General features: G+C 36.5%; 1 protein-coding gene across 1 annotated transcript in view; it reads left to right on the top strand.

The window, feature by feature from the left end:
* The window catches only part of LOC118729707 (arylamine N-acetyltransferase 1-like), a 46,245-nt gene extending 36,596 nt beyond the window's left edge, over window positions 1–9,649 (top strand). The window contains exon 2 of the mRNA XM_036457134.2: window positions 8,765–9,649. Coding sequence (XP_036313027.1) covers window positions 8,771–9,649 — 879 coding nt within the window. The 5' untranslated portion in view covers window positions 8,765–8,770. The remainder of the gene's footprint in view (window positions 1–8,764) is intronic.
* Window positions 9,650–10,073: the final 424 nt, after the last annotated feature.

The raw sequence follows: 10,073 nt of genomic DNA, 5'->3' as shown, positions 1-10,073 counted from the left end.
CTCTTCTTCTTCTTCTTCTTCTCTTCTTCTTCTTCTTTTTTCTATAAACTGCTCCTTTCCTTTAGAAAGGCCCTTCCTTTAATTTCATACTCACGAAACTTCTGGTTCAAAAGGAAGTTGTTAACTCTCAACGATTTACTCTATCCCACCCAGAGACTTACTTTGTTTGCCTATGTGCTTAAAGAGTTCAGAGCCAACTTTCATGAACAGACTATCTATGGATCAATCAGCTTTTATTCTTCTATATTAGGCTCTTGATTACAGTTTCATTTAAAGGGAAGAGGAAAGATCTATAACCAACTTGAAAATTGCTGTTGTGTGAGAAAGAATTCTAGAGATGGGCAACAAGTTGGTTCTGCATATGAATCTGCTCTGCAGAGATATACCCAAGAGGATGATTTGCAATATCCCAGAGGGATATATCAAACAGTGGATTCAACTTCAATACCAACCATTGAACAAAATGACAGGCATTTCTGCGATCCACAAAAAGAGGTCACTCTTTCGTCTGACATGCGAGGCCCTCTGAAATTGGCCTGATTCTGTTTATCTGACCGTCCACGCCACTTTCCAAAATGCACCACTCACGTGTCTCAAGTCAGGTTCCCAAGATTCAGACAGACAAGGATTTATGTGCAAGTAATTTATTACGGAAGCACTCCTGGGAATAACCAATTAAGTATTGGAAAAGTAAGACTGGATAGAGGAAGAATCCTAGCGTGTATGGGATTCAGAAAAATCCGCAGCTTCAGCTTGAGTTTCAGTGTGGCTATGAATTATGTCTTAGACTTTGCCAGACACTATACAAGGTTACAATACCTTGATCCAGAAACTCATTCACTCAAAGCTGCCCTTGCAGGATAGGAATTCCCTGGCTTGCCAGCTGTCTGCATAGGAAGGAAAAGCAACTCTGGGAGTTCTTAAGAGGTCCTCCAAAGAGAGGCTAGGGTGCAGGTCCTTAAGCATGAGGACACAGAAGCCATTCCAGAGGCACAGTGAAATGGTAAAAGACATCTGAAGGGACCTGGGTGGTACAAACAGAATTCTCCTCATAGTAACCTCAGTCCTGAATCCTCATCAATCCCAAGTGCCTCCTCTAGGTACACTGAGCATGCTCTATTCATACTCCCTCTCTATGAGGTGGAAGCCAGTAGGTCTAATGGGTTTCATTTACTTTAGAGAATACCCTCTCTAACTCCCTTCAGGCTCCACTCTTCCCCAATTATTATACTGGATGCTTCCTGCCTTTCCAGTTCAGTCATTTAACCAGATGATGTTCCAGTGGTAAGCAGGCTTGATCAAATTTTCCTAGAAATTTGGTATCTTTGATTTTCACATGTAATTTTTGCTTTTGGTGAGTCACTCCTGGGTCTTTCTTCTTTCCTGAGATATACTCAACATTGATCTCATATATTGGTTCCCTATAACATCTGTCTTATTGATTCAGGTCATCTGATTAGACTCCTACTTTAATCATAACACGTACATATTGTAGCAACATTTCCATTTACTAAATCATAACCTTTAACTAAGATTAATATACAACATCATGTCTGGCTTGGCAACTTCAAAGATCTGAGTTTAAATACTAGATAAATGAGTAATCTTGGGGAAATAATTTAAATCCATAAACTTATAACTTCCTCTTCTTAGAATTAAATATAAATATAGGTATCAAATTCTTAGATTTGACCCTAGAAAATAGTAAGAATTTAAAAAATAGTAATTACTATTAATCAATTGTTTGTTTACACTTGTATTTTTATTTCTAAAAGCTTTTAAACATCTTTAGGGGAAAGTTAATCAGCACTGATATTATAATTACATGTTAGAAAAACATACTTTCTAGCATTGAGAGAAAAATAAAGGACAAAACATTATAAACATTTTCAACTCCATTAAACAGCATAGAAAAAGACCAGAAATAATTATTGATTATAATTCTTTTTTAGTGTTGAAATTAGGAAAATGTTTTCTCTTCTAAGCATTTGGAATTTTTTTAGTGTATCATAAGGACTTAAAATGTTTCGTAGCATAGGACATACTTTTGAAAATATTTCTCTAATGTGCAGAAATCACATTTTAAATAAACATTAATAAAAAAGAGTCATCTTTTAATATATATTTTTGTTCAAGTAAACATGTTAATTTAACTTATTTCTATTTTCATAAAACTGGTTCATTCAATATCCATAATTCTTTTTTTCTTTTTTTCTTTTTTTTATTAAGTTATTATATGAGTGCATACCTTACAAATCCCTCTCCACTCCCATACATGCCCTCCCTCCCCGGAGTTTTACATCCATTGGTTATGCTTATATGCATGCATACAAGTCCTTCGGTTGATCTCTTATCTCCCCAATATCACCCTCCCCTGCCCAGTGTAATTTGATAGTCTGTTGCTTTACTGTCTCTGTATCTATATTTTTGGTCATCAGTTTATAATGTTTCTTGTGATCCATAAATGAGTGAGATGATGTGGTGTTTTTCTTTCATTGACTGGCTTATTTCACTCAGCATAATGTTCTCCAATTCCATCCAGGTTGTTGCAAATGATAACAATTCCTTCTTTTTATAGTAGCATAGTATTCCATTGTGTAGATATGCCATAGTTTTTTTTATTCAATCATTTGCTGACGGGCACCTAGGCTGTTTCCAAATTCGAGCTATTGCAAATTGTGCTACTATGAACACAGGGATGCATATATCCTTTTTGATTGGTGTTTCTAGTTTCTTAGGATATATTCCTAGGAGTGGGATTACTGGGTCAAATGGGAGTTCCATTTTCAGTTTTTTGAGGAAACTCCATACTGTTCTCCACAGTGGTTGCACCAATCTGCATTCCCACCAGCAGTGCATGAGGGATCCTTTTTCTCTGCATCCATGCCAGCACTTGTCGTTTGCTGATTTGTTGATGATAGCCATTCTGATAGGTGTGAGATGGTACCGCATTGTGGTTTTGATTTGCATCTCTCAGATAATTAGTGACTTAGAGCATGTTTTCATATGCTTCTTGGATCTTCTGTCTTCTTTTGAACAGATTCTATTTAGGTCCATTGCCCATTTTTTAACTGGATCATTTATCTTTCTTTTATTAAGTTGTATAAGCTGTCTGTAGATGTTGGAGATTAAACCTTTATCAGTGAAAACATTTGAAAATATGTTCTCTCATACATTGGGCTTTCTTGTTGTTTTGTTGGTGGTTTCTTTTGCTATAAAAAGCTTTTTATTTTGATGTAGTCTCATTTGTTTATTTTCTCTTTAGCTTCCATTGCCCTAGGGGCAGTATCATTGGGAAGAAATTCATTTGGCATATGTCTGAGATTTTGATGCCTGTGGAATGCCTCTAGTATTTTTATGTTTTCCAATCTTATGTTTAAGTCCTATATCCATTTTGAGTTTATTTTTGTGTATGGTGTAAGTTGGTAATCTAATTTCATTCTTTTGCATGTATCTTTCCAATTTTCCTAACACCATTTATTGAAGAGACTGTCTTGACTCCATGGTATGTTTGTGCCTCCTTTGTCAAATATTAATTGAGCATAGTGATTTGGGTTGATATCTGGATTCTCTATTCTGTTCCATTGATCTATATGTCTTTTTTTTTTTTTTTTTTGCCAGTACCAGGATGTTTTGAGAACAGTGGCTTTGTAATACAGCTTGAAATCTGGTATTGAAATCCCTTCTACTTTATTCTTCTTTCTCAAGATTGCTGTGGCTATTCGGGGTCTTTTATTATTGCAGATGAATTTTTGGAGAGTGCTTTCTAGGTCTGTGAAATATGCCATTGGTATTTTAATAGGGAGTGCATTGAATCTATAAATTGCTTTGGCAAGTATGGACATTTTAATGATGCTGATTCTACCAATCCATGAACATGGTATGTTCTTCCATCTGTTTACATCTTCCTCTATCTCTTTTTTTCAGTGTCGTGTAGTTTTCCATGTATAGGTCTTTTACCTCCTTAGTTAAGTTTATTCCTAGGTATCTTAATTTTTTTTTTGGTGCGATGGTAAATGGGATTGCTTTTTTACTCTCTGTTTTTTTAAGTTCACTATTGGTGTAAAGAAATGCCATAGATTTCTTGGCATTGATTTTTGTATCCTGCTACATTGCCAAATTCATTTATTAAATCTATTAGTTTTTTTATGGAGTCTTTTGGTTTTTTATGTACAATATCATGTCATCTGCAAATAAGGACAATTTTACTTATTCTTTTCCATTTTGGATGCCTTTTATTTGTTCTTCTTGTCTAATTGCAATTGCTGGTACTTCCAGCCCTATGTTGAACAGGAGTGGTGAGAGTGGGCATCCCTATCTTGTTCCTGTTCTTAGAGGAAATGGTTTTAGTTTTTGCCCATTGAGTATGTTGTTGGCTGTGGGTTTATCATATATACCTTTTATTATGTTGAGGTGTGATCCTTGTACTCACACCTTGTTGAGAATTTCAATCAAGAAAGGGTGTTATATTTTATCAAATGCTTTTTCTCCATCAATTGATATAACTATATTATTTTTATCTCTCAATTTGTTTATGTGATGTATTACGTTTACTGATTTGCAGATATTGTACCCTCATTGCATTCCCGGAATAAATCCTACTTGGTCATGGTGTATGATCATTCTGATGTACTGCTGGAGCCGATTTGCTAGAATTTTGTTGAGGATTTTGGCATCTACAATATGATCATGAGGGATATTAGCCTGTAATTTTCTTTCATTGTGTTGTCTTTATCTGGTTTTGGTATTAGGGTGATGCTGGCTTCATAGAAGGAGCATGGAAGTGTTCCTTCCTCTTGAATTTTTTGGAATAGTCTGAGGAGGTTAGGTTTTAATTCTTACTTGAATGTTTGGTAAAACTCCCCTGAGAAGCCATGTGACCCTGGGCTTTTGTTTGCTGGAAGCTTTTTGATGACTGCTTCAATTTCTTCCCAAGTAACTGGTCTATTGAGATTTTCAGATTTTTCCTGATTGAGTTTTGGAAGGTTATATTTTTCTACAAATATGTCCATTTCCTCCAGGTTGTCCAGTTTGTTGGAATAGAGCTGTTCGTAGTATTTTGTAACGATCCTTTTTATTTCTGTGGAGTCTGTTGTTATTTCACCTCTTTCGTTTCTGATTTTGTTTATTTGGGTCCTCTCTCTTTGCTTTTTGGTGAGCCTGGCTAGAGGTTCATCAATCTTATTTATCCTTTCAAAGAACCAGCTCTTGGTTTTGTTGATCTTTTGTATTGTTTCTTTGGTCTCTATGTCATTTATTTCCACTCCGATTTTTATTATTTCCCTCCTTCTGCTTACACTGGGCTTTTCTTGTTGCTCTTTTTCTAACTCTTTGAGTTGTAGAGTTAAATGATTTGTTACCATTTTTTCTTGTTTTTTGCAATAGGCTTGTAGATATGAACTTCCCTCTCAAAACTGCTTTTGCTGTGTCCCATAGATTTTGGATTGTTGTGTTTTCCTTGTCATTTGTTGCCAGGATGTTTTAAATTTCTTCCTTGATTTCTCTGGTAACCTAGTCTTTGTTTAATAGCATGCTGTTTAGTCTCCATGTGTTTGATTTCTTCAGATTATTTTTATTGTAGTTAACTTCCAGTTTTGTGCCACTATGATCTGAGAAGATGCTTGATATGATTTCTATCTTCTTGAATTTGAAGAGACTTTGCCTATATCCCAACATGTGGTCTATCTTTGAAAATGACCCATGTGCACTTGAGAAGAATGTATATTTTGTGGCTTTGGAGTGGAATGTTCTGAAGATGTTGATTAATTCCATCTGATTTAGTGAGTCATTTAGGATTGATATTTCTTTGCTGATTTTTTGTTTAGATTATTTGTCCAAAGGTGATATTGGGATATAAAAATACTATGATTGTATTGCTATGAATTTCACCATAATGTCCTCCAGTAGATTTTTTTATGTATTTGGGTGCTCCTTATTGAGTACATATATGTTTACCAGGGTTATTTCTTCTTCTTGGGTTGCTTGCTTTAGTATTATGAAGTGGCCTTCATTATCACTTGTTATGTCCTTCACTTTGAGATCTAATTTGTCAGATATAAGTATTGCTACCCCAGCTCTTTTTCATTTCCATTCGCCTGGAAAACCTTTTTCCATCCCTTCACCCTCAGTCTGTGTGCATCTTTTTTTCTGAAATGGGTTTCTTGTAGACAGCAGATATATGGATCTTGTTTTCTTATTCAATCTGTTATCCTATGTCGTTTGATTGGGGCATTTAATCCATTTACATTTAAAGTTATTACTAACAGGTACTTATTTCTTGCCATTTTTATTCTAAACCCCTGTGTTCCTTCTTTGGTGTGTGTGTGTGTGTGTGTGTGTGTGTGTGTGTGTGTGTGTATTTTTTTTTCTTTTTCTTTTTTTTAACAGCAGACCCTTTAGCATTTCTTACATTGCTGGTGTGGTGGTAATAAATTTCCTTAGTCGTCTTTTGTCTGTGAAGCTCTTGATTTCACCTTCAATTTTGATTAATAGCCTTGCTGGTACAGTATTCTTGGATTCAGACCCTTCCTTTGCATGACTTTATATATTTCATTCCATTCCCTTCTGGCCTGATGAATTCTGTGGAGAAATCAGTTACTACTCTGATATGTAACTTTCTGTCTCTCTCTAGCTGCTTTTAAGATTCTTACTTTTTCGTTGGTGTTTGCCACTTAAATTATAATGTGCCTTGGTGTCGGTCTTTTGGGATTCTTCGAGCATCTTGGATTTGTGTGGGGTTTTTTCTTCTCTATCTTAGGAAAGTTTTCTGTCATTATTTCTTGAAACAGGTTTTCCATGTCTTCCTCAGTTTCCTTTCCTTCTGGAACCCCTATTATGTGAATATTGTTTTGTTTTGTATTGTCTCAAAGTTCCTTTAGGCTCTCCTCCTGCTTTTTAATTTTTTTCCCCCCAGAAGCTGCTCTAATTGAGTATTTTTTTCCATCCTGTCTTCAAGCTCACTGATGCAGTCCTCTGCTTCTTATAGTCTACTCTTGATTCTTTTCAGTAGTGATGTCATTTTTCATTTCTTCTTGATTCTTCTTCATTTCCTCTTGGTTCTTATTCATATTGTCAAATTTGTCTTCTATTCTTTTTAGCCATCATATGATCAATACTCTGAATTCTTGCTCTGGTAGGTTGCTTGCCTATAACTTGTTTACTTCCTTTTCTGGTGATGCCTGCTTTTCTTTCATATGTGTGCTGTTTCTTTGCTTCCCCATGATCTCTCTTTTCAGGATGTCTGGTTATGTAGTTCTCTCTCTCCTTTTTGTGGTGTGGTGGAGTGCTCCTTTGAGTCCAAGTGTTCGTGCCACCTGGGGATCACAGCTGCTCAGTGGTCACTGCAGATTTGGATATTCAGGCCCCTCACAAGACCCACGTTTCCTTTAAAGATGGCAAGATTTCCCTGTCTAAGCCCGTAGGTAGCTCTGGGAGGGGACCCAGCCCCGGTGTAGGTGCTTCCCTGTTAGGGGAACCATGATCAGCAGTCCTCTGCCTTCTCCTGGAGTTCACCTGTCCCTTAGCTTGCTAACAAACACTCCCAGCGCGACCCTCAGCTGCTCTCTCTATCTGCTTTGGGACAAGACTCAGAACCTGTCCATCTATTCTTCCTCCATTTTGTCTCTTCAATACCCATAATTCTCATAAATTTTCTACTCTTAGTTTTGTAATAAAAGGAGCCAATATTTCCCATTAGTCCTTTGCTGTGGACTCACTATTACTTTTTTTTCAGTTTGATTTCCACTTCATTGGCCAATTAGGAGGTAACACTTTATTGGGGCACTTCCTCATACATTCATTTCTCAAGTTCGTTCATCTTTGAGATTGTCCTCATATTCGTGATACCTTTGTGCTAAAATGAAATAGTAGCTGAGAATAATATTTGGGGATCAGACTTTTCTCTTAACTTGGTAACATATTACTGTGAAATATTCTGATGCCAGCCTGATAGTCTCTCCCTTCTAAAGAGTGTTTTTCTGCCAATACCCTTTTTTTTCCCCCTATTATTTCTAGAGTTTGGACTGAGAAGAAGAAACATTCTAAGTCTTCTGAATTAAAACAAAATAATTATTCTACATCTAACTTCCTTACACATATATTAAGTGCTTTTCCGAGGCATCTCAGTGGGCTCCCTAAGTATGATTACCCTGTCGGCCACCATGGCTGCCTGAGCCTCAGTGGGAGCAGCAGTGGTGTGATGAAGGTGTTACCTTCCCCTGATTTTCCAGTTGCTTCCTGCAGAGGGAGGCCAGAATGTGGCTTAGTCCTGATCCCTGAAGGACATCCTCTGAGTGCTCCTGGACTGTGAGAGGGGGGCAGGCAGGGATGAGGGACCCTCCTACCTCCAGAGCAAGAAATTTTTATGCACCAGGCCTCTAGTATTATATACAAAAAGGAATAAAAAGGAAGTTGGTAAGAGGGCATATCTAAAACGTAATCACCAACACCAGAAAAAAAAAAATATAGGTTACAAGCGGGTGTTATTATGGTAATCACTTTGCAATATAAATGCATTTAATCATCACATTATACACCTTAAACTTACATATGTTATATGTCAAAAATAACAAAATAATGAAAAAAAATTTATTTAAAAATAAATATTAAAAGCTTTAAAAGAAGTATAGTTACAGATGTTTATAACCATTTTAACTTTAGTATTTGTCTGTATATACTTAAAATACATGACTATAATTAATCTACTTAAGGAAATCCAACTGCAAATATAACAGTATGTGTTCTTGTTTTCTTTACCTTGCTGTAGGGGATCATGGACATCGAAGCATATTTTGAAAGAATTGGTTATCAGAACTCTAGGAACAAATTGGACCTGGAAACATTAACTGACATTCTTCAGCACCAGATCCAGACCATTCCCTTTGAGAACCTTAACATCCATTGTGGGGAACCCATGGAATTGGGCTTGGAGGCCGTTTTTGATCAAATTGTGAGGAAGAAACGTGGTGGGTGGTGTCTCCAGATCAACCAAATTCTGCACTGGGCTCTCACCACAATGGGTTTTGATACCACAATGCTGGGAAGCTGTGTTTACAACGTTGTAGCTGAAAGATATGGCAGGGCTCCCATACACCTCCTGCTGATGGTGACCCTGTGTGGCAGGAAATACATAGTTGATGCTGGGTATGGGAGCTCTTTCCAGATGAGGCAGCCTCTCGAGTTAATTTCTGGGAAAGATCAGCCTCAGTTGCCTTGCATCTTCCGCTTGACAGAAGAGGGAGGAACCTGGCACCTGGATCAAATCAGAAGAGAGCAGTATGTTCAAAACCAAGAATTCCTTAATTCTGAGCTCCTGGAAAAGAAAAAGTACAGAAAGATGTACTACTTTACGCTTGAACCTCGAAAAATGGAATATTTTCTGCATCCAAATTCATACTTTCAGACATCTCCAGAATCTGTGTTTGTAAAAGACACTTACAGTATCATTCATACCCCAGATGGAGTTTACGGCTTAGTTGGTTTTATTCTCATACATAGAAGATTCAGTTACAAGGACAACATGGACCTGGTGGAGTTTAAGACACTGAATATGGAAGAAGTACAGGAAGTGCTGAAAAAGATATTTAATATTTCCTTGGAGAAAAAGTTTGTGCCCAAACATAGTGCAACTGTTTTTTACCATTTAGAGTAATGAGTAATAAAATGGTTAAGTCCCCAAAGGAAAGGGAACTAAAAGTAAATGAATGGGACTACATCAAACTAAAAGGCTTCTGCACAGTGAAAGAAACAATCAACAAAACAAAAAGACAATCAACCTAATGGGAAAAGGTATTTTCCAATAATACTTCTGATAAGTGGCTTATATCCAAACCATATAAAGAACTTATACAACTCAAGAAACAAAAAAAATCTAATTAAAAATACTTAGAACAATAAAGTTAAATTTTAGAAATGAGTAGAGGACCTGAATAAGCACTTCTTCCAAGAAGACATAAAAATGGCCAACAGATGTATTAAAAAAAAATGCTCAAATTCACTACTTATTAGGAAAATGCAAATCAAAACCATATGAAAGAGAAGAGGGTTAGTGTTGGGTGAAAAAGGTGAAGGGGTAA

Source organism: Pipistrellus kuhlii, unplaced genomic scaffold, assembly GCF_014108245.1.
Source record: "Pipistrellus kuhlii isolate mPipKuh1 unplaced genomic scaffold, mPipKuh1.p scaffold_m20_p_3, whole genome shotgun sequence".
NCBI classification, from domain to species: domain Eukaryota; kingdom Metazoa; phylum Chordata; class Mammalia; order Chiroptera; family Vespertilionidae; genus Pipistrellus; species Pipistrellus kuhlii.
The sequence above is the reverse complement of the archived record's forward strand: the minus strand, read 5'-3'. Positions and strand labels throughout refer to the sequence as shown.